The following is a 24,505-nucleotide window of genomic DNA, read 5'->3' as shown; positions in this document are numbered from 1 at the left end:
TGGTCCTAGCTTTGGGCATATGTAAATGAGTCCTGAAACATGACTCTTACTCATTCTGTGTTCTCAGGCCTTGTCCTCCTCAACAGGTCTGACTACCCAGTTCTTGTCATGGTGTGATGCTGTTCTGAATGCTCCGTCTCCTTCTCAAGCTGAAGTCTAAGGTCTCAGGAAGGAGGTGGAAAGAAACCAAACTCCTTAGGTCAAGAGTGGAAGACAAGGAACACATTGTACATCATCCCCTGACCAAATCTCTCTTAGCTTGTAGTTCAAGCAGCACATAGGCATATTTTAGTCAGTGCTTTTGGGTACAAGCGGAATGTGATTTCAGTGACATTTTATGGAAAGCCTTTGCCTTGCCACAGGGAACTTTAAACCACACAGATGTAGAGACCCGCATCACAGATTAACTGGAATGACATGCTGTCTGGTGTGGTGAAACTTGGCAATACTAAATCTTCTCCAAACAACACTGTCAGTTAGAGAAAAAAAGACCTAGATAAATGCATGCACCAAGCCATGACTTGGTTATTTAAGAAGGAAAAAAAAAGTGCTTCTATTTTCTTCAGGGTCTTTTCTTCATGCACACCTGACAGCGGCTTATGATTTTGTCTAAGTTTCCAGCTTTCACAGTTGATGGAATAGGTTTTCTGAAAGAAACACAAATAAAAGAACTCATTGATTTGTGGATAAAAGGAAACACTTAATTTGCTTTGATTTCTGTTAATAAATAGTGTAGCTTATTTTAGTTTAATTACAGAAAATCTTCCTTTATAGAAGAGAAGAATTTCTGAAAAGATAAGTTATGTTTGCATATATAGATATATGTATCAATATTTTATATTTTCATCTGAATTCATGGAATGCAAACTTTCCTGCAAACCTACAGATCCATTGTTTATGAAAACTATTCCTTCTCTTTTAAATTCTCATGAGCCTTCTAATACATTACTTTAAGATCAGCTAGTGTTTTTATTCAGTAATTTACTATAAATCCATATATGTGTTGAATATACTTAGTGATGACAAAATCATTTGTACACTGGTCTTTACTGACACAGTGAGAAATAGAGTCCATTTGTTGACTTGAAAATACCTCTAACCTGGGAGTTAGAAGATACACAGCATTTTATTGGCAGGAATGAGAGAGTCGATGTAAGTACATTCATACACAGGTAAAAAATAAAAAGCAGATACAGGCAGCCTTTGGACAGTTCTCCAGTCGAGTCATCAGATTAAGGCTGACATTACATAGTTACCTGAACATTCTTTCTGGGTTTAATGAAGCCAGCCAGAAACTATAGGAGTTTGAGTAGTAGTTACATGTTCCCCGTCCATGGCATTCTATAAACGGACTGGCTCGGAATTCCTCCAGACAGGAGCCGGGTGATGCCAGTGCTTGGCCAGCGCCCTCAGAGCCTGCACTTGTGAACTATCACAACAAAAGGATCCCAATGTCAACATTACTCACTGGAGTTCAAATACAAGTCTTCCACATTTTTTTTGGGGGGGGGTGGATAGGCAGCAGTAATATAAAGCAACAGGAACAACAACAACAACAACAACAAAACCCAGAAAACAGAAATTTCTCCTGTTTTCTCTCCTGTTTTGCTAACACTCTGGGCATCTTCTAGGAAGACATACAGTCATCCAAAGGAAAGTGAGAGCTGTGAGTTCTCATGGCTGTGAGCACCTAGACCCGTTACCACTACTGTTTTCTCATTTTGCCTATTGTCTGTCTTTATCATTGGGATATAAGCTCCACGAGAACAACATGGTACCTGCTATCCTTGCTTCCCAGACCAGCTGGGACTCATGGTGGGTGTTCAGTGTAGCTGTTAATTACTGATCCAGTGGACAGCTGTGAGTGAAGAAGGGGTCTGATGTGTCATAACAAAGCCATGCAGAATGTGAAAAGTGACACATACATGGCCATTAGCACTGCCGTTAGCACTATAGATGGATGGTCTACCCTGAATTTAGCACTGGTGTCAGAGCTTTTCTTAAGAGGCTCCCCCCCATTCTTGGCTTCGTAGGAGCATCAGAGGAGCACAATACAAGGCACATTTTGTTACTTCATAATCATGATGCATTAAGAAAACAGCTCCATTTTTATTTATGAATCCTCAGATGCTAAAAAGCATTCCTCTGGTTATCACAAGAGTAGCTACTTCTCACTTGAATATTACAGTTAAGGATTTATGGGAATCTCCTGAGAAGTCTTTTAAAAATTGTAGATTACATTTATTTATGTGGTGTGTGTGTGTGTGTGTGTGTGTGTGTGTGTGTGTGTGTGTGTGTGTATACATGCATGCCACAGCAAATGTATGGAGATCAGAGGACAACTTGGGAAAGGGGATTCTCTTTCTACCTTGTGGCCTTCGAGGCTGAACTCAGGTCATCAGGCTTGGTGGCAGTGCCTTCACCCACTGAGCCATCTTGCTGTCTCTTACTTATCAACAGCATCAAAGCTGTCACTCTTCTATTGTTAATGTTTTACTTATTGAAATTGAGGTTTTTTTTGTGGCCCAATCTGGCCTCAAACTTGTAATGTAGCCAATGATGACCTTGAACTTCTGATCCCCCTGCCCCTATCTCCTGAATGCTAGGTTTACTCAGTAGGATGGACTGCTGAGGAATGAAATCTCGGACTTTGTTCATGCTAGGTAAACACTACCAGCTAAGTTCATCCCCAGCCCCAAAGTTGCTATTTAAGTGTGTTTTCAGATTGTCGAGCATCTATGGCATATTGCACATATTAGCAGGTAGGGGACTACATTTTCTCAACACACAGTACAAGAGTATATAGGTAATAATAATTACTTCAAATGTGCTAAGGCTTTTTTTTTCTTACCATAACAAAAGAAAAACCTTTCCAGAGAGAAACCCAGCCATGGGGACATGGGGGGATAGCAGTAGTTTGGCTGTGAACAGCTATGGCCATCGCAGGACCTTCACAAACGGTGCATCTGTAAGTGAAACAGATAGTATGACAGCCACTTTCTACCTTTACATTCCTTACAAGTTAAGCAATCTACTGGGCCCTCTGATAAAATGAAGGGATTGCGTTTTTACCTGCTAATATAGGGTTCGAGAGCTCTGCCAGTTATTGGAGCCATGTCCATTGGCATCAGAGCTGGTGTTGACAGCCAGTATGAATAATCATTCCGTGATGCAAAATTACACACATTATTGATGTTACAGAATAAGAATGGCATTGTGGTGAATCGTTGCAGGCAGCTGCCCAGGGTGCCTAAGAAAACATGAAGCTGAGTATCACTTCCTGTAAATTAAAGTCATTTTGAGTATCATTATTTAGACATGGGTTAATTATCACACAACCAGTGACAAATCTAGACAAAAAAAAAAAAGACAATTCAAGGAATATTTGCAAAATGTGGCATTGAAAAGCTTTAGGAACGATGAAAGTCAAAGCCCCAGCCCCAAATGGGTAAACAACCTCCCCCCATCAAGAATGCTTTTTACAGCTCTTTCTAACCAGCCTGGATAGAACTTGGGGCCTGATGTTGTTCAGTTGGGACAATGTCTTTGCTTCAGCTATTTCCAGGTATTCATAATAGAGGAAGCTTTAGAAAAGATTAATAAGAGGACTAACAAAAGACAGATGTTGAGGAGAAATTTGTTGGCATTGACTAACCTAGCTGCATTCCTTCTAGCAGTTTCTCATCAGGATGAAAATTAAACCTTGGACCACAATTTGTTCTCTCAAATGCACCAGAAGATGCTAATATCGTTTGCAATGACCTCCAGAGGAACTGCCCATCCTATAAATGTTTTGCAATCTGCGTCATAAAGTGACTGGAAACTAGACCCTTACCAAGGTCCTGTCCATGTGCGCGTTCGTTCCCTTGTACAAAAAGAAGAGAAAACCCACTGTAGAGTGGCCGTGTTCCTTCGGGACATGAAGGAGTGGCTGTGCTTTGACTGTGCCGCGTGAAGACAAACCCTCGCATTCTTGTCCCAGAGGCAGGTGTTCCTCTGTCTCCAGGTTTCCCCTTTAAGCCTGGCAATCCATCCAATCCAGGTGGTCCTTTGGAAAACAAATTATACACGTCGCAACATGACCAGACTCTCCAACTTGTTTTCCAAAGTAGTACTTCAAATGAGTTAAAGGAATCTTCGGGAAGAATATGCTATAAAATGGCTAGGATCATTTATTTTAATTATCTAGATGGTTAAGAAGCACTAAGGAGATTAGTAAGACATTCCTGGGTGTGTCTGTGGAGGAGTTTTTAGAGATGATTAGATCATGAGGGCTCTGTCCTAATGAATGGATTGATTCCTTGATGGATTCATTTGTGGTGGCTTTGCTGGGAGTTGGTGAGAGGTAGGAAGTGGAGGTTGTTCTGGGATAAGGTATCTTGCCCTGCCCCACCCATTTGCCTTTCTCTGCTTTCTGTCTTCCAGGCAGTGAGCAATGTTCTTCCACCATATGGCATCCAAGCATAGAGCCAAACAGCCATGGACTGCCCCACCCCACCCCGGAATCCAAGTGCCAAAATAAATCTTTGCTCTTCTACATTATTTTTATCAGGTATTTTGTTTAGTGACAGAAATATAGCTGATGCGATGGAAAAATAGTATTAAACATTGGCCAGTTTATCACAGGATGTGTCTTGTCACACAAACTTGCATGTGTCTTGAGTTTTTTGAGATCAGGTTATTTTTGATCTTTGCATTCCCTTGGGATGTCTAGCATTGTGTCCTGCATTTGATTCGGTAGTCCTCATGTACGTTTTTAAATGAATGAACGAATATCTTGACTTACAATGTGTATGTATGGGGCAGGGTGGGGGGTGGGGGGTAGGGGGAAGCATAGAATTAAATAAAGCAACTACAACTTGTAAGGCTGCTCAAGTAGATAATAAAAATTACTAAGCTTCTGGTAAATCCAGAAAACAGTTATGTAAAACTTTGAAAGTTCTTTCTAGAGGTGCAAACAAGCTCTGGTAGAGTGTATAAATTAACAGAATCATTTGTAACAGCACATTATGAATGAAGTCAAGTGGGTGGATGCCCTCTAATGTAAGATTCCCAGCCACACTAGATCAAAAGTAACCCTGCAGTTACTATGACAATTAATACTATAGTATCATATTTGAAATTCTTAAAGTTCTTAATCTAGTTGGCAAATCATATGTGGAAGTTATGCTTTCATTAATAAAGTTGGGAACCTTAGGCAGTTAGACATTTCAGTATTTTCCAGAGGGATTCTTTGAAACTTTTGCAGAAGATAGGCTTAGATACATAGCTTATATTCCAAGTACAACATTATATTTAAGAGGCTTTTTTTTTCTACAGAATATACACATGAAGAGTTGACTTGTGTTCAAAAATAGTATAGTTAAAAGGTGACTTTCCTAAATAAGGAAGAAAAGTTGTTCTATTCTTTCCAAGATAGCATTTTAAAAAGAATACAACAACAAAAACCCCGGCTCAGCATGATGTACTTGTTGAGAGCTAGACCAAACAAGGCTTTCCCTGAAGCCCTGATGTGTAGAGCAGGAACACAGCTCCTTCCCTTCTCTAAACCAGAAACAAGCATGGCAGAGTCAGTAATAGCCTGGGGCCAGGACCTTGAGTGCTTTTCCCTGAGACTCTGACTCCTGGGGAAGGAACACAGTTCTTCTTCTAAAACCTAGGATATTCCTGGCAGAGCCTTAATGACCTGGGGCCAGTGCCTTGGGAGAGCTATGGCTTAGGATCCCAAGAACCCAACTTTTCCTGCCCTGAGGGGCTATGGCCCTTCTGGCCCCTGAGTTGTCCTTGAGCAACACTGGAGACCGTACACCAGATGCTGTACTTCTTAACCAACTTGCCTGGCATGAGATGTAGCTTGTGCAAGACCTCCCCATCCCAAACTTTCCTGTCTTCTTATCTTCTGATCTCCCAGCCCTCCCACTTAAGACCCTGCCACTGAAGAGCCACCTGCCGGTCCAGGTCATACAGCTCCTATAAGAAATTATTAGCCAACATAACACCTGTAGGTAATTAAGGAACAATTGGCCTTTCTGAAAATAGGATACTAACTAGTGCCTCATCAGCTCTATTTGTTCTTAGCCTTGACTAAAACTGAAGAGTACATCTGCCCAGGGCAGAACAGACAGTGAATTCCAGTCATTTGTGACTCTCCCTTCTTCCAAATGAACATTTGGTGCCCCGCCTTTGTTCTAATCCGAACAATAGTACTAACCTGGAGACCCAGAATACTCTTTCTGATCACTCACACGTATAAACGAGTCTCCTCTGAATACTGAAACAATACTGCTTCAGCAAGTGAGGCAAGCTGGGTGTTTACCTTGCTGGCCTTTAGAGCCTTTGTTGCCCTTGTCACCAACTGGTCCTGGAGATCCTGGTTTTCCATCCTCGCCTGGTTTGCCTCTTGGTCCACAGGGCCCTAGGCAAAAGCAGTGTTGATTTACATTCCATCACATAACAATAAAACGTCAGGCTGCCACCCATCTGAGGAAACACAGGATTTCTGCAGTGTCACCAGCCAAGTGTGACATCCCAGGAAGGCCTCTAGTCCTGAGCAAACTAGAATGTTCGCTCATTCACTTCCCCAGAAGGCCTTAAGAAACCATGAATATATGAAAGTGTGTGGTACTTCATTTTACTCTAGAATTCACAATGCTCATGAAGTGATCAAACCAATAAGTAATACCTTTCTCATCTCTCAGGTGTTTTGGACAAACTTAGAGAACAGGAGTCCTATTCACAAGTCTATTCCTACATACTAAGACTATGTGAGGGGTTAGGTTTGATTTCCAAAAATCAGTATTCTGGAAAGACTTTGGAGTCATTTTTCCCTTAACACTTGGCTGTACAAACTGTTAGAGGAGTCCACATGTGCAGAGCTTGGGTGTAGTTAGGCATTCATTTAAAAAGTGAACCCTGAAGCTGAGTATGATACCTTTCTCCTAATAAAAACAAAACATGGCATTTTAAGGTGTGCTTTTTCCTACTTTGTACTATGCCCAGATGTTTTTACAAGGGTCTAAACTCTTTTTTTCTTCTTCTGCCGATTAAGGGTAAATGAACCCAGTCCTAAATTGCCTGTACAAGACCTTGCAGTGTTTAGTGTTTTCTGTGGAGTTCTCTCGCCTGCTTGCAAAATGCTTTACAGCTTTTCCTCATTCACCCTTTGCTTAGGATCCAGGTCAAGGGTGCTAGACCACACCTGGGATTCCAGGTGGTCCCAGTGGCCCAGGATCTCCCTTCATTCCAGGCTGTCCAGGTGGACCAGGTGGTCCTGGGCTTCCCGGAAGGGAGATGATCTTAAGCGTTCCAGGTTTTCCACGTTCACCTAGTGACATAAACACGATGAGAATAGGACTTCATGAAACCACCCTTTCTGTATAGAGAACAATGAAAGAGAAATAGATATATTTACCAGGTGGTCCTATTGGCCCAGTTGGTCCTGGATGTCCAATTGGCCCAAGAAATCCTAGATTACCCTTCTCTCCTAAGGAGAAGGGAGAGGAAGAAAGAAACAAAAAAGCCTTACATTTTAATATCCACAGGGAAGCATTCCTGAAAGTTCACTTTTCGAGTTTGGGAACCAATGAAGTGTTTGGGGTAAGTTATGAATGAGGTCCTACGGAACCCATGTTAATACCTCTTGATGAGCTTTAGCCTTTAGTTGTCTCAGTTACCTACTCTCTTATTTTGTTGCTCCAGCTGTACAGATAGCCCAGAGTTCATTATGTCAGGGATTCTCATGTAAATTTATTTATGTAACTAAGTGGTTAATGTTTCACTTCTATTCATAATCTTTTGTACAGATGATAAGAAGTTACCAAGAAATAGCTATGGATTTGGAGAAATACTCCTTCAGAGAGTATTAAAAGTGCATAGATATGGACTGGGCATGTTGCCTTTAATCCCAGCACTCAGGAGGCTGAGCAGGTGGATCTCTGTGAGTTTGAGGCTAACCTGGTCTACATAGCAAGTTCCAGGACAGCCAGTACTAACTACGTAGACCCTGTCTCAAACCAACAACACAAGTTACATATAATTACTTCAGATACTTTAATATTAAATATTATATCAATAGGTTAAATATAATAAGGTTGGTCTTAGAGATGCAGGTCTTTAATCCCAGCACTTGGGAGACAGAACCAGGAGGACTACAAGTTTGAGGCTGCCTCAAAAAAAAAAAAAAAGACAAGAGAAAAGAAAAAAAAAAACAGAAACAGAAGAAAATAATTAATTACTACACCAAAAGTTAACTGATGACTACTTTAGAAATTACCAGTTTTCTCTGAGAACCAGAAGAAATTATGAATGTTTACTTGTGACTCTGAGAAGCTACCTGAACTTTTCCCAAATAAAAAAGTAGAATCTCATAGAAGATCCAAACATGGGTTTGATTCGGAAATGTAACTGATTGTGCCCCTTGGGATAGACCACAGGCATTGGTTATAAGACTTTCCTCCCTGCTTACCTCTAAATACTTAAAAGCGTTAAAGGGTGCTTTTCTTTAGTGGAGGCTTTATGTGCTTTTCACACTGTCGATGTTTTTACTCTGAGGCTTAGGAAGATGGTGACATTAACTGTGCCCTGGAAGGCCTGCCTGTATTCACTCGATCCACATCCAGTGAGACGCCTCCCAATCACTCACAATGATTTATCCTCAGCCAACTGCTCCTTAAAAGCCTGGAGTCTGAAGAAACTGTACAAAGATGTTCTCAAGCCCACCTGGCTCTCCTTTGAACAGAGAAAGAGTTTTCCTTCATGGAAACTTGGCCTTGTACATGTGGGATACAATTGGTATTTAGTATCTCTACAGTCTGTGGTAACAGACTCCTGCCCTGTGAAACTCATACTAGGGGAATGAACAGTTAAACAATGATGCTAATTAAAAAAAAAGTATTTGCATTACATTACGCTTCCCCCCCTCCTGGACAGAATCTCTCTGCATAGCTCTGGAAGGCCAGGAATTCACAATGTAGAGGAGGCTGGCCTTGAACTTCTATTGGATCCTCTTGCCACTTCCTCCCGAGTGCTAGAATTAGAAGCATGACACCCAGCATGTCACAGAACATTTAATATTAAGAATATAATGGCTTGAATTTCAGTTGTAGAGCTCTTGCTCAGCATGGATGAAGCTTTCAGTTCAGTCCCTATCACTGTAAATAAAAAGTCCCATAAAACACAAATGCATACACATGCATAAAAATTCACTTTACCCACACTAATGGTCTGGTGGCTGTTGTTTTTGATAGTTTGAGCTTTCCAAATAATGAGAGTAAATGCACAAGGCCAAAACTTCTAAACAATACCATCAGTAATGATGTAGTATGCCACTCCTCATCTCAATGCATTTTAAAACTCCCAAAGGTAAAACTTTCAATTGTCTAATTTTCCTATAGTTTCCTTTATTATAGTGTAGCTTTGCTCTCAGTCCCATGGGTTCAGATGTTAGTGGAGTGCTCACATTGATATCCTGTTGGTAGGTCCTTGCTCCAAGGTCCTGTTTGTACTGCTCTGGTGGCAATAGGAGCTCATCAAACATGAGGTGCAGTTTTATAACTGTGATTTGAGTAGCAGTTACTGTATTTGTATGTAAGATAATGGTGTCAAAATAGTACCTTTTATGCCTGGAAATCCAGGGAATCCGGGATCACCTCTGAGACCTGGAAGACCTGGGGTGCCTGGTGCTCCCTATATTTCAAGTACATGGGGAAGGAGCAGAACCACAAAGTTTTAAAAACACAGTACTCATGACTGATTATTTTTAAGCAAAAGATGTAACTTTATATTGGATAAGAGTAAGGTGATTAGGACTATTTAAAACACACACACACACACACACACACACACACACACACAGTGCAAAGTTCACAGAACAAACTTGCTATCTAATGTTAGTGTATACTGTTTTAGCTTTGAATGCATTTAAATGAAACTGCCCTGTATCTCAGATCATTTCAGGAAGAATGAACCTTTGATTTTTTTTCTTTTTTTTGCAAAGACCACTAGAGAGCCATTGTTGAACTCAACTGTCATTCTGCTAAGCTGGCAGTGTTCTAAATTACTCCTGATGAGGGTGGCAAGAGAACTAAACTGCCTAGAGATGGGACTGGAAAGGGTGATTGGGGAAGGGGTTGAGCCTCCTGAGTAGGAGGTGTTCAAATTAATTGTTGTTAGAACCATGAGAGACACTCAAGGGCAGCCCTAAGAGAAGAGAGGGAGCGGGGTCTCTTAAATCTACTCTCATGCTCTTCTGAGGAATTGAGACGGAATGCTATTGAAAATAATGAACCAAAAATCAAGAAAAAGGTGCCAAGAATCACAAAGGTTGCCACAGAGTCAGCTGCCTCCAGAGGAAAAAGACAGTAGTCCAATTGCTGGCATGAGATGGTATGAGGTTAAAAGAAGAGAGAGAGGAAAGGGAGCCATCTGTCTGATCAAAGATTCTGGTTTCTGGCAACTGCCTATTCTTTTTAGCAAAAGGCAGCTAAGGAGAGTCAGATACCAGGTTCAGCCCTCGTGTGGAAAGGGAGGCATTTTGTACCAAGAGAGAGTTTTTAAGAGGGCCAGTCAGGACATCCCTCAAGCATAGTCCATTGGAAATGACTATGAAAGCACCCAAAGAATTAAGACAAGTCTTTTTTACAGACTGGATTTTCTGTCTGCCAGTGTCCCTGGGAGAACTTTAGATGTGATCATCAGATCAATAATGAGAATTTAAAGCATCAGAGGGCACATGAGTAACACCCAAAGATTGGATGGAGGTGGACAGTATCTCAAAAACTAGACTCTTGAAACCAAATAACAAAAGGGATTAAAGAAGTTTAATATAGTCCCTAATAATCTTTTGTCACAGAGCCCCCATATTCACCCCTAGTGAGGGTATTAGAGGTGAGGTGGTGGGTTGGGTCATAGAGATTCTGTATTTTCATGTGATCTTCTCACCATGGCTTTGTGATCACAGTGGCTGTTCTGTAGGGTGGTCAAGATAGACTTTAAACTTAGTGAATGACCAAACAAAAGGCAAGTTATTTAAAGGATTAATTCCAACTTGAAACTCACCATACACTCTTGAATGAATAAGTGATGTACTTATTCTTTGAGGTTTAATTTTAAAGTGTGTGTGTGTGTGTGTGTGTGTGTGTGTGTGTGTGTGTGTGTGTGTGTGTATGTGTGTGTGTGTGTGTGTGTACACAGGTATTGTCAGACACCAGAAGTGTTGGATAACTTGGAGCTGGAGTTATAGGTATATGGTGGCTTGAATAGCAATGGTCCCCATAGATTCATGTGTTTGAATGCTTGGCCCACAGGGAGTGGCACTAGGAGGTGTGGCCTTGTTGGAGAAGGTATGGCCCTGGTGGAAGAAGTGTGTCACTACGGAGGTGGGCTTTGAGGTCTCATATATGCTCAAGCAAGGCCTAGTGGGGCAGTCTCCTGCTGCCTTCAGATCAGGATGTAGAACTCTCAGCCCCTTCTCCAGCTCCATCCCTGTCTGCATGCCACCATGCTTCTTGCCATGGTGATAATGAACTAAACCTCTGAAACTGCACGTGAGCCGTCTCAAGTGTAAGAATTGCCATGGTCATGGTGTCTTTTCACAGCAATAGAGACCCTAACTAGGACAAGGCGGTTATGAGCTGTCTGATGTGGGTGCTGGGAACTGAATCCAGGTCCCCTGGAAGAACAGCAGGTGCTCTTAACTACTGAGCCATCTCTCCAGCTGTCATGTATTGCTTCTTAGTCTAGTAAATGAGACCGTCATGACCCGACCCCTTTTCAGTCCTCTGGTCTCATCTGGATGGGTTTCATTCCACCTCTGCCTCCAGTTGTACCCCTCATACACAGTGTCTTTAGGTTCCAAAATACTCCTTTCCTCTCAGCCTTCACTCTTGGTGCTTTTCTTGTTCTCCTAGATAACTGGTGTGTATTTTTTCAGACTCAGGCCCTGAGCACATTCCACAGATGAAATTAGGTGTCCGTCCTGTATTCCTTCAGCCCTCCAACTTTCCTCATAGCATGCACCATGGAAATGACATGTCTCCGTGTCCGTCTCCTTCACCGTAGGCTGCACTGACTAGTTCATGGCAGACACTCCATAATGAGCATTGAATCACCCTCATCTACTCAACACCTCTTTCCAAGGGGCCAAGAAAAACAGAAACAGGCTTATTGAATGTGCCACTAATACAATTCAGGAGAAGTGGTAGAGATTGAGGTCTCAGAGACTCCAGAAATAAGAGGCCTTATAGGCCCAGGAGTTGGTGTACAAGAACAGGATGGCATCCTTGGAGGTAAATGTAAAATTCTTCACTTATGTCTCAAGCACCAACAGCACAAAGCTAGACATGGAAAATATGGAAAAAACACTGATGTAGGAGAAACTCAAAGTAAAAGAATTGGTGTTATAAAGGATTTACTTTATAAAAGCACATTTGCTTAGGAGACATTAATCACATAAAGGAGGAGTTGGCTGAGGGAGTGCTGCCTCCAAACTACCCCAAAGGCAAGCAGCTAACCAGGCCTGTTAGAGAGAAGCAGGACTTTGATGCTAGGATGTAAATGTTTACTAGTGGGGCCACAAGCAGTGCTAAGTCCTTGCCTGCCATAAAGTCCCTGGTTCTCTTTTTGAGAAAAGCATAATTCTGCCAGTTGGTCAAGATGAACTTGGATAACAACTATTTGGGAAGGAAAGTGCAACACTGGTGTGCTTAAAATAACTCCAGCAATATCTTTGTTGTGGAAATCTCCCATTTGCCTAAATGTCCAGATTTATAGTCTCTGTTTAAATTTGTAACCTGAAGCCATGACCTAAGAGTTATTTTTATTTTTTTATTTTTTTTTGGAGTGGGGTAGATGATCACTTATGTGAAATGCACAATCCTAAGTGTAAATAAATTAGTAAAACCTATGGCAAACTTTTTGTGGACATTAGCCAGGGCTGAACATATGCTATTAAAAAGCCTTTTCATTTATTAATCTCTAAGTGTGTGGAGTGATTTCTCACTGGGAAGGCAGATTATTCCTACAATAACACTGCAGAATTTTATGAAGAAAAGTCTTGTGAGCCCAGCTGACTCTAAGCTCAGGATGTCATTACCAGTGTGGCCAAGAGTCAGCCGAGTGGCCCACGGGGATCTTAGGTTGAAGTCCTAAAATGGTAATGTTCAGGCCAGTGGGATACTTCCCTCCCTTAGCCATCCACTGGGGGACTTAGCTCTTATTTCTGCAAGGTTTTCTACTGCAGGCTTCATTTTAAAGGGACATAGTGTCGAACTGGGGGTATTCAGGGTAGAGGTAAGGCTGATGAACAATGAGACTGAATCTTCCAGAACCAAGTAGAAAATAAGAGGAATAAAATGGAAATTACATTCAAACCTTGGAGATATGTGATATGTGGTGGGGAGAAAATTGAAATTTTATAGAAGAGCAAAGGTCATTTTGAAAACATATTAATAGAGGGCAAAAATGACTATCATTTGGGGGCAATTGTCAACTAATACGTGTTTAGGTTTCTGCCCCCACTGGAATAGCTCAGAGTTTAAATAAGCAAGGGCCGGAGGTTTATACCCCATAGATCCATGTGTTAAATGCCTTGTAGAGGTGGAACGTTTACAGCCCTTAAGATTTCCTGGGCTCTGTGGGACCTTGGATGCATTGCATCCCTGCACAGATGTATCATCAATAGTGAGTATCTGCTGTGTTCAGGTGCAGCCGGCTGATCAATGCACGACAGTTGGTTCACCAGAGTTAATAGGACAGCTCATGAATAGTGAGCAGGTGTGACCAGAACTGATGTATACAATATGATGCAGTGTAACAACAGTAAGTCAGAAGTGTATTAATAACATTACACACTCACCGGGTGACCTGGTGGGCCGATGTCGCCTACAGTTCCAGGTAGACCTTTGGGGCCAGGTGGGCCCATAAATCCTTTGTCACCTTTTATGCCTTTTACAATAAGTCCTGGAGGTCCAGGGGGGCCTGGCATGCCTGGATTCACAAAGAGTCCATTAGAGTTGCCAGTAAGGGTTTCTGGAGAGTTCTTTCATGGCTTCTTTTAAATGAAATACAAGCCCTACATCTTGTTATTGCCTCAAACACCCTTTCCTTTGCTGCTGGAAGGTGGGACTATGGTGAAATGGAGTAAAAGCACGCCAGAGAGGATGCGGGAAAGTAGGAAGGCACTCAGGGAGACACCTCCCTGAGGATGGTCTGTGGGGAAGCATCCAGTCTGAGGCATAGTACAGGCTCAACAATAGAGGTCTCTGTCTTTAGGATATTAATGAAATCTGCTAATCTTTTGTCCAGGCCACTGTCCCTCAACACCACGACCAACTCACTCGTGTGAGAATCTAGGATCTGGGAAGAATGAAGGAAACAGGGAGTGAAAAAAGAAGCTATGAGGTAGGGTGAGGAAGAACACCTCTGATGTCAAATATGATTCCATCCCAACTTGTGAAAGGAAACCCTCTCTACCTGGATTTCCTCTTGGGCCAGGCAGACCTCTGTTTCCTTTTGGGCCAGGGACAATTGCTCCAGGCAGACCTGGTGGTCCTGGGAGTCCACTGATGCCTGGGGGTCCTTGAGGTCCAACATCTCCCAAAGTCCCTTTCCTGCCAAGGAAGCCAGGCAAACCTGGAGCTCCCTTGTCTCCTTTGATACCTGTAAAGAAGAACATTCACTGAAAGGTGCAAACAGTCTGCTGTTTCTCTTGGCTTTGTTCTCTACAAAATGGAAAAGAGTTCAAAGAATCTGTTTATCCTATGATACTAGCTTGAGAATGACATGTCTAGTCTGTCAAAAAAATGCATAGACTTTGAGGAACGTGTTACTTAAGTTGTCATATCTCAGATGTTGAGAGAGGTACAGGATAGCCCTTGGCAAACAATAACATGAACCCCTAGCTCAGTGCAGGGGCTGGAATCAAAGTGAGAAAGGACACAGCACTACCCCTGTATTTCAACAACAGGGAAGGATGCTCCCAGGGGAGCCAGCTCTGCCTGCATCCTTTTGGAAGTCTAGTCATCAAAATACCCAACCACCAACAACAGCAAAACAAGGACATATGAATTATTTTTATTTTTAAAAATTTTCACAGAAGGAAATCCCAAAATCCAGGTTACAGCATTGGATTCATTCATTTGTTGTAAAGATAAATTAAATTATTTACTAATTTTTATTAATAAATTTATTAATAAATTAAATAGTTTTAATTGGCTATTAAGACCATAAATATTTAGTATCACCACTGGGGCATCTTTTACTTGCCAAGTTACATTGTTTTGATAAATCAAAAATAGAGAACTAGATTCTCATCTAGAAGATATGAATTTTAAGGTCAGGGAAGAACTGCCTACCTGGAACACCAGGGCTCCCTTTTGGACCTGGATAGCCACCCAGCAAGCCTGTAAGAGGTAATTTATATATATTAATATTTGAGTAATCTCAGTACATCTTATATATGAAGGAAGTACGATTGGTATACACTGAGACTGTTAGGGACCATCAGTTCTAGCAGTGAGGAATTGTTAGAACCACAAGGAATTAAAATGCTATTAATAAACCAGTGGATCAAATATTAAAAGCAAGAGCCAGTGAGGTAGCTCTGTAGGTAAGGGTTCATGCCTTTTAGACCAATGCCTTGAACTCAGTCCACCAGGACCCATGTAGGGTAAGGGAGAATCAACTCCTGCAGCTCATCCGTTTGACTTCTACACAATAGTTAGGGCACAAATGAACCCAAACACATACACATATGCACTTAAAGTAAATAAATGTTTTTTGCTTGTTGGTTGGTTTTGTTTTGTTTTGTTTTTAAGGAAGCTGTACCTGTTTCTCCCTTTTCTCCAGGTGGACCAGGAATTCCATCACGTCCTTGGTTACCTCTCATACCCATTGGCCCAGGAGGTCCTGGGAGTCCTGGAGGGCCTGAAACAAACAGAAACCCAAACCATGACATTAAAATATAGGTCCTCTTTCCTTCTGTGACCCACTGTGAATACCAGGAAGACAGGTGGAAAGTGCCAAAGGTACTGAGTTTTCAGAACTGTAGTTATGTGTAACTGCATAAAGCAAAAAAAAAAAAAAAAAATGCCCAGATTAATACCCTCATGAGGTGACCATGTGGTATTTTATACCAGCAGATTCTTCAATTACATAGGCAGTGATATGGACACCACTGTTCTGCGTTCTAGGGGATCAGTGAGCTTAGACAGCCTAACCTTGAGAGGGAAGCGTGTTTTCTTCAGACACAGGGGCAGAAAAAGTTTTAAAATGGAACCTGGAAAGCCAGTGCGTCCTGGAGGGCCGGGGAAGCCTTTCTTTCCTTTATGACCCAAATCACCACCAGGACCCGGATTCCCTAAAGATCCAGAGAGAGGGGAGAGAAAAAGAACGCCAAGACATAAGTGGTAGTTACATCAGCGACTGAAGTAGCCAGTTCCTCCCATCAGCCATGCTCAGGCTGCCCTTAAGGAAATTCCTGACAGGTCACCTCAGACATTTGTCCCAAAAGACATTTCTCCCGGAAACTGCACAGGTGTGATTCCCTTCATACGTTGAAGTCCCAACACCCAGCACCTCAGAATGCCATTGTATTTAGCAATGTGGTTGTTAAAAATTGGGACTGGCAAGATGGCTCAGTGGGTAAGGGTGCTTGTAGCCAAGCCTGACAACATGAGTTCAATCCCTGACACAGAGTACTCAAGAGCTGACATATTGCTAAGATCAGGAGGTAACTACAAATCTCTCGAATCCCCCAGTATTTGAACACTTCAGCTAAACGCCATCTTTATGTAGGTCTGAAGCTGACACCAAACAGTTCAAGTTTTTTGTCTTTCAGATTCACTAAATAAATTTTTTTCTTCCCACATTTCCCTCCTCCTCTCAGGGCTAGGAATTGAACCTAAGACCTTACATGTGAGGAAAACACTGCACTACCCAGCTTCATCCCCAGCGGAGCAATTTGTTTTTAATAAATAAAACAAAAACTTGTTATAAGGTAACATGGACGTCAATGTCCAGACCAGAAACATGCTAGGAAAAATAAAGATTTAAAACAGCACTACAAGTAGAATTATGTTTCTCCCACATTTATGTATTGAAGTCCTAACCCCCAGTACCTCAGAATGCCACTGTGTTTAGAAATGTGGTTTTTCAACATGGGGACTGACTAGATAGCTAAGTAAGCATCAATCTTACAGCCAAGCCCAACAACCTCAGTTCGATTCCTAGGACCCACATGACGTAAAGAGTGCACAGATTCTCACAAGTTCTTGCAAGTTGTCTTCTGACCCCCACAAGCATCCTACAGTATACATACATCTCACTCACATGTAATAAATAAATAAATACGTAATTCGATTTTAAAAAAAGTTAAACACAAATGAGGATTCTTGCCCAGCACTCGTGGCATGTTTGTAAGGGATTAGGATGAAAACACAAGGGAGACAGGGAGAGGTGGCTCTGGCCGAGCCCCACTAGCTACCTTACTCTAACCTAAGATTGTGTGGGAAAGTACCATTTTATGTTTCTTCACTGAATTTGTTGAGGCAGAACTTCAGATGTTTTGATTACAAGAGCAGGTGTTCATAAACAGTAAAATGAGGCCGCTTTTGACCAATTCACTATTTTTTTTAGTGCCCTAGAATTTGAAATTCAAAGTTGAATCAAAACAATTGTAGCATGTACACCCAAAATTGTAGCTTTCTGTTTATAAAGATGGTTCTAAAAGGTAAGGGCCATTATATATACACTACCCCCCCCTTTCTGAACTGTAAAGCTGGGGCTCACCTGGATGGCCAGGACTCCCAGGACTCCCAGGGGCTCCATCAGGTCCAGCAGGCCCCAATTGTCCAGGTGGCCCAGGTAGGCCTCTCTCTCCTTTCTGTCCTTTGTCACCTGGCAATCCTGGATCACCCTTAAATTCAGTCAAACACCTTTAAAGTTCTCATATAAGCGGGATATGTGGTTAGAAGTAAGGAAAACCTGTTTATTCATTTATCAATTCCCACTGAACGTCTGCAACAGGCCAGTATCCTGAAATGTATGGGGATAGGTCGGCTGCACATTTTGTGAGGCCCAATGCAGAATGAAAATGTAGCTCCCTCTTTTTAAGGACTCTGGAAGGGTTTCAAGAGAACAATAGTAGAACATTTAACCAAGATGGGACCGGGGACAGCACTAGGTCTATGTGATGGCAGACTGCATACCCATATACGATGCACACAAACCCTGCCTTCATGGACTTCAGAGACCAGCTCGGAGATAGATATAAAAATTGTGGTGACTGGCAGGAATAAGAAGTAGGCTAAGCAGAGAAGTGTTAAAGACACATGTATGCCAATCACATGTTTTAAAAAATCCCTTCACTGACTCATTGTATCTGTGTCTCAGATTAATGACAATCCAGCACATGTATGGTTAATGGTGACTTACAAAATTTCGATCACGGCTGATTGGAATATATTATCTTCTTATGATGACTCCCTAACCCAACAAAAAGCAGCCTGTGGCCAACTAAGAGCCCTAAAGAGTTCATGTGGTTATGACCTGCAAAAACCCGAATCTAGACAGGGCTGGTAGGGAACTGAGCAAGACTCCAATAAATAGAATTGCTCTTTCAGAACATACCCCAGTGGAAGGTGTTACCATGATTTTCTGAAAATCAGTCCAAACAAGGTGAGGGGGGGGGGGATTGTGCTTCAAACACTGAAAGCTTATTTTCTTGAGTCTTTGCAGCTTCTAAAATTTTTCCTTTTTGTTTTGACAATGACTACTGCAGATTATGGGAATGATAATAGCAATGGTTTTTTTGTTGCTGTCTTGAGACAGGATCTCATGCAGCTGAGACTTGCCTCCAACCTGTATAACTACTGACGACCTCGAGTGCTGCTCATCCTGTCTCCGTCTCCTCAGGATTACAGGTGTGACAGGAAATGCTAGTCTGCTGGCTCAAAATAGATGATTTCTGAGGCAACAACTTTACCTTCTGGATCCGGAAACCCTTGAACAGCTGATGAAAAATATCTGCTCCCTTTATAAAAACATGCACCCGAGGACTTTACATCCAATTTAGGAGATTAGTGGGTCCCTTGGGCTGCTGCAGAGTTCTTCAGGGAGAGCCACAAACCCCGTGTTTAAAAGTTCTGCTCACTGGAATGTCTACTAATGATTCCCTACTAGTGCAGCTCTGACTCTTAGTGTTAAGTGCAGAAAGAAAGGATGGATGGAAATAAGCCAAAAAGAGCAACCAAGCCCCACTCAGGCATCCAGTTGCTGCCACACACGTAAAGTGTTTTGATAGCCAACCTAAGTCTGATGGAACACAAGCTCTGAGAAAGACCGCTGCAGCAAGGCAAAAACATCCTGTGCAACGAAGTGAAAACATTTAAATATCTTTTAACACAAGGATACATAAGGCATCTGAGGACTTTGTTTGCCTTTTCATGATGCTGTAAAGTTATTTTATTCTATGCCTTTTATTATATCTTAATGAGACAAATAATTTTGCATGTAGAATGTAAAAGTTCTGCATAAAAAACAACAAGAACAAAAACTTTATCTGCAATAAATCCATGGTTTGTATCCAGAGGAAAGAAAGAAACCCTGCCCTGTCAGTTTGTATGGGCCTGTCACCATTGCCCCTGGAAGCACACTTAAACTGCAGGGACAGAGAAATTTCCCAAGAGCACAAGGCAGCCTCAGTTGCAAAATAGGAGTATGTTAAAAAAAAACATAGCTGCCCGAATGTATAGAAATTGCTTAGTTATTTTTCTGTTTATACTGAGTCTGGTCTTTGTTGATAGTTTAAGGCTCTCTACCCTTGCCAAAATGTAACTATTTTAGTGGTCTACATACCTTTGGTCCTGGTGGTCCTGGTCTTGCACCCTCTGAATGACCTTGTTCCCCCTTATCTCCTTGGGGACCATGAATCCCTGGAAGGCCTGGTCTTCCAGCTAGACCTGGCAGTCCCAAAGTTCCTTTATTCCCCTTAGGACCTGAAATGAGGACAGCTACTGAGTAAGACAAGTGGAGGAAGGATCTTGAAGCATTCCCTGTATCCCAAGCACCTTGAAGGATGCTTGTATGAACAGATTCTCCAAGAAGATGGTTTTTCACAGTATTGAGCTATATAATGTGAATATTATATGACATATGAATATTATATGGTTACCACTCATATTGTAGTTGTACAGAGGACCTTTGTCTAAAAGCCACACTTAGTAACATAAACTTTCTATTAAATGAACAAAACAAAACACCCTGAAACACAGAAAACCTACAATTCCGACTTGTCATGATCTCAATGGCTCATAATAGTAGGATAGCATTACCTGGCACACCCATGTTCCCCATGCTTCCTGGCATGCCGCCTGGTCCTGGTCCTCCGGGATTCCCACTGTGTCCCATATCTCCTCTAGGGCCTTGAGAATAAATAGAGACACATGACCCAGTTCCTGGGCATATGTGTTCAACACATATCTTCTGCTTGCATGAGTAGATAAGTACAGAACTTTCTACTAAACAAAAAAATATCACAACAATCCCAGACACAGAAAAACCCACAGTTCTGACTTCTGAACTCAAGGGCTTATGATAACAGGGTGATAACATTAGCTGGGAAGCCGGTGTTCCCACCAGTAGATAAGTATGGAACTCCTAGGCTAACTGGTTAGGGGTTAACTGTCCTTTTGTCTTCAGCTAGGGCTCACCCTAGGACTGGGGACTGAGGAAAACTGGATGAAGTGATTGTCCTATTATTAGGCCTGCTCAAATTCTTCTTAGGACGAACATCAGCAGAAAAGACAGACTGTACTGCAGTCCATCTCTGACAGCTGAAGGTTAATTGCCATCTCAGCCATTTTGCTATTGGGGTTGCTGGAGGCAGGAGCCTAGTAGCTTAAAATTACTTTGCAAACTCCATAATTTGTTTACTGAAAGAAGATGCAAAAGCAAAAATGACTAGAACATTCATATTTTTTTTATCTCTGTCACGTTAAAAATAAAACTTTGAGAATAAAAATGCAACCGCATGTAGGCTATTTTTTTTAGTCAATAGATACCAGCTACTAAACACCTTCACTTTGGTTTAATTTAGAACAACGTTCTCCTCGAACACTTTTGGGGCAAAGTTTATGTTTGACCTAATAAGTCTAGAAGTACATTTCATTACATTTAGGTGCAGGACTGCTTAGACTATGATGTTTCTATTGAAGAGTTAGCAATACCTGGAGGTCCTGGTGGCCCGGGCAGTCCCTCGAGGCCTTTCAGACCTGGTAACCCTGGAATGCCTTTGTTTCCTTTTTCACCCGGATTTCCTACAAATCCTAAAGTTAAAGACCATATTTTAAAGACACATGCCAATTGTAAAGTGTATGTCTAAAATTTACAAGGCCCTGGGTTCCATCTGGTACCGAAACAAACTGGAATTCATCAGATTCATTCACACCCTGGGCTGAATTGATAGGCTATTGCCAAAATACAACATCACACATTTATCAAGAGCATGGGGAGATGTAGGCTTCTCTCTCTCTCTCTCTCTCTCTCTCTCTCTCTCTCTCTCTCTCTGTGTGTGTGTGTGTGTGTGTGTGTGTGTGTGTCTAGAGGAATGGAATAAACTAAGATGTAGAAAGCATTAGAGCAGTCTCTGTCTTGAATCAGTTCTCAATTAACAATGACAGCTGCCATCATGAGACACATTTGAGTAACATTTGAAAGGTTGGAGTATAGTTCAGTGGCAGATCCCTTCCCTAGCATGTATGAGGCCCTGGGTTCAATCCCCAATACTGAAGACAATCGTAAGGTATTTTAAGATTTAGTAGCCTAAATACATCTTCATTTTTTTATAGACAAACAGAATACTACACAATTCTTATACAAACAATTATGCTTTCAATCCATTTGTTGAGACTGTTTAAGCACTGGGTAGGTCAAAGACTCTGTCTTGACTCACTGTCAATCAGCAATGGCACTGGGGTTTAAACATAGTTTTGCATGGCTAGGAAGATCACTAACATCCCAGGACACCCCTCCATCCCTAAAACTTTGATCAGTTTATTCTCCTGCTAATTTATATTAACTGATACTCTTTTATCGGCAGTCAATCACAAACGTTCATGGAACATTCTACAGTCTGTCTTTGGCCTGGCTTTGTGCCTTTTCCTGTTCATACATTATTTACATATGGATTAAGTGTCTAATTAACTGAGAGGTCTGGTGCTGTTTTCTGTAAATAAAAATAAGTCATGTTCTTCTTTCCAAGTTTTCAGTGCTTAATCAAGGAGACACCCAAGCAACAAACAATTGCCACCCAGTGAGGTAAGTTCTGTAATACAGTTGGGCTCCATAGGTGACACAAGGGAGGATTTCTGGAAGAGGATCTGTTTTGTGGCTCAGCCTTGAGCAGCTAATTGGATGAAGAGAGCATGGGATGAGACAGGATTTCCAGGCTAGACAATAGCCTGTGCAAAGAGAGGAATGGTAAAAGGCTTAGATTGTCTGCACCTCTGCTTTTCCATTTATCACCATCTAAGAATGTATATTGTTCAGTGGATGCTTTTGCTCTAGACTGCATGCCCTGTATAGCTTGATTCTGTTCGTTTATTCATTACATTTATTATCATTGTGTGTCTGTGTGTGTGTGTGTGCACGTGTGCTTATGATAAACATATGTGGGTGTGATTGTGTTATTGCCTGTGTCTGGAGGTCAGAGGAAATTTTTCTGGACTTTTGTGTATTCTGTAGATGGCACTGAAGTCACCAGGTTGACATGACAAGCACTTTTACCCCTAGAGTCATCTCACATTCTCTGGCTTGATTCTACATAGCTGGAGAGCAAAGGGTGGTTTGTAGAACTGTAACAGTGTAACAATGTAAACTGTTAAAGGGTTATAAAAGCAAACAAAACCAAAGAAAAGTATACAATAGAGACCTCATATGACACACAAAGCCTAACATCCATTACTTGCATTGAAACAGTGTTTAGGTTCCACTAATGTTTCTCCCCGCCCCCAACTAGGCTGTAAGTTTCATTGTGAATACATAGGAAGCTTTACCTATGTATCCAGGACATAATAAAATGCCTAACACAAAGACATTAAAAAATAATACATACACGGCATGTGACTGGAGACAAAACTTGTATTATAAGGAGGTTGAGTTCTTACTAACACTCATTATTTCTTCATTTCACATATGAATGCAATGTATTTAGGTATTATCCACGCTTTTCCCTCACTTCAACTCCTCCTGGTTACACCCTTCCCTCCATATCCCTCTCCCAACTTCTTCTTTTTCCTCTTTCTCCTCTTCTTCCTCCTTTTAAAATAATCCCTTGGGCCTAATTAGTGCTGCCAGTATATGCATGAGTGTATGGTTCCATCACCTAGAACATGGCAAGCTATCATAGGCTATACCATTGAAAAATAAACAAACAAACAACAACTGGCCCTCTGTCTTGGTATTGTCAATTTGATGCAACCTAGAATCCCTGGGAAGGGGGAACCTCAACTGAAGAATTGCCTTGATCAGGTTGGCCTGTGGCCATGGTTGTCAGAGATTGTGGTTGAGGTGGGAGGGCCCAGCCTATTGTGGATAACCATCCCTAGACATGCCAGCCGAGGTTATATAAGAAAAATAACTGAGCAAGCCAGACCAGTAACCATCATTTCTCCATGGTTTCTGATTCAGTTTCTTTCTTTGTTTTGTTTTGTTTTGTTTTGTTTTTTGAGACAGGGTTTCTCTTTGGCTTTGGAGGCTGTCCTGGAACTAGCTCTTGTAGACCAGGCTGGTCTCGAACTCACAGAGATCCACCTGCCTCTGCCTCCCGAGTGCTGCTGGGATTAAAGGTGTGCACCACCAATGCCCAGCCTGATTCAGTTTCTGAAGAGATTGATCCGCAGTCGTAAGGCTAAGGTTTCTTTATTCAGATAAACACCAGCCAAGCACAAGCCAAAGCGTGCCAGGGGCAGCAAGGCAGGCAGGCCAGAGAGAAGGGCTATCCACGTGTCCGCCGTCCCTTAAGAATCCTTCCTGCGTCACCTTTAGACCTCCCCTGACCATGCCATCACGGGCGGGCGTGTCCCAGCACACCTGTCCGGGCTACTAGGAGGCGGGGCTACAGTGTCTCCCTACAAGTTTCTTCATGAATTCCTGCCCTAACTTCTCTCGATGTTGGATTGTGATCTGGAAGTGTAAGCAAAATAAGCCCTTTACTCCCCAAGTTGCCTTTGGTCAGAGCAAACTAGAACACTCTCCCTCCTCCAGTGACCACCAACTGCCAGAAGGTCTTCAGCTGGGAGTGGGAGCCTCAGAAAACCATGGAGCCAATGGCTACTTGCTTGCCACGATCCCACTCACAAAGCCTTATTCACAGAGGCTCCTCTGACTATTGCATTTGCTGAGTTTTCTGCTTCCCTTATCTTTCCAGTATTCATGGTCCAGACACATGGCAGCATACCAAAAGGACAGGTGTGACCACTGGAACCAGCTGCTTTTTCTTACAGTGATACTG

General features: G+C 42.0%; 1 protein-coding gene across 1 annotated transcript in view; it reads right to left on the bottom strand.

The window, feature by feature from the left end:
• Positions 1–562: 562 nt before the first annotated feature.
• Positions 563–24,505, bottom strand: part of Col4a3 (collagen type IV alpha 3 chain) — a 117,692-nt gene continuing 93,749 nt past the window's right edge. The window contains exons 35-52 of the mRNA XM_035438850.1: positions 21,222–21,320; positions 20,328–20,417; positions 19,852–19,991; positions 17,785–17,911; positions 16,274–16,354; positions 15,823–15,921; positions 15,351–15,398; positions 14,470–14,655; positions 13,853–13,983; positions 9,612–9,684; positions 7,412–7,483; positions 7,199–7,324; positions 6,317–6,415; positions 3,836–4,048; positions 3,073–3,250; positions 2,852–2,966; positions 1,257–1,429; positions 563–647 (exon numbers count right to left, since the gene is read on the bottom strand). Coding sequence (XP_035294741.1) covers positions 563–647; positions 1,257–1,429; positions 2,852–2,966; positions 3,073–3,250; positions 3,836–4,048; positions 6,317–6,415; positions 7,199–7,324; positions 7,412–7,483; positions 9,612–9,684; positions 13,853–13,983; positions 14,470–14,655; positions 15,351–15,398; positions 15,823–15,921; positions 16,274–16,354; positions 17,785–17,911; positions 19,852–19,991; positions 20,328–20,417; positions 21,222–21,320 — 2,135 coding nt within the window. The remainder of the gene's footprint in view (positions 648–1,256; positions 1,430–2,851; positions 2,967–3,072; positions 3,251–3,835; positions 4,049–6,316; positions 6,416–7,198; positions 7,325–7,411; positions 7,484–9,611; positions 9,685–13,852; positions 13,984–14,469; positions 14,656–15,350; positions 15,399–15,822; positions 15,922–16,273; positions 16,355–17,784; positions 17,912–19,851; positions 19,992–20,327; positions 20,418–21,221; positions 21,321–24,505) is intronic.

This window comes from Cricetulus griseus, chromosome 2 (assembly GCF_003668045.3).
Source record: "Cricetulus griseus strain 17A/GY chromosome 2, alternate assembly CriGri-PICRH-1.0, whole genome shotgun sequence".
Lineage (NCBI taxonomy): Eukaryota > Metazoa > Chordata > Mammalia > Rodentia > Cricetidae > Cricetulus > Cricetulus griseus.
This window is presented reverse-complemented; position numbering and strand designations above follow the sequence as displayed.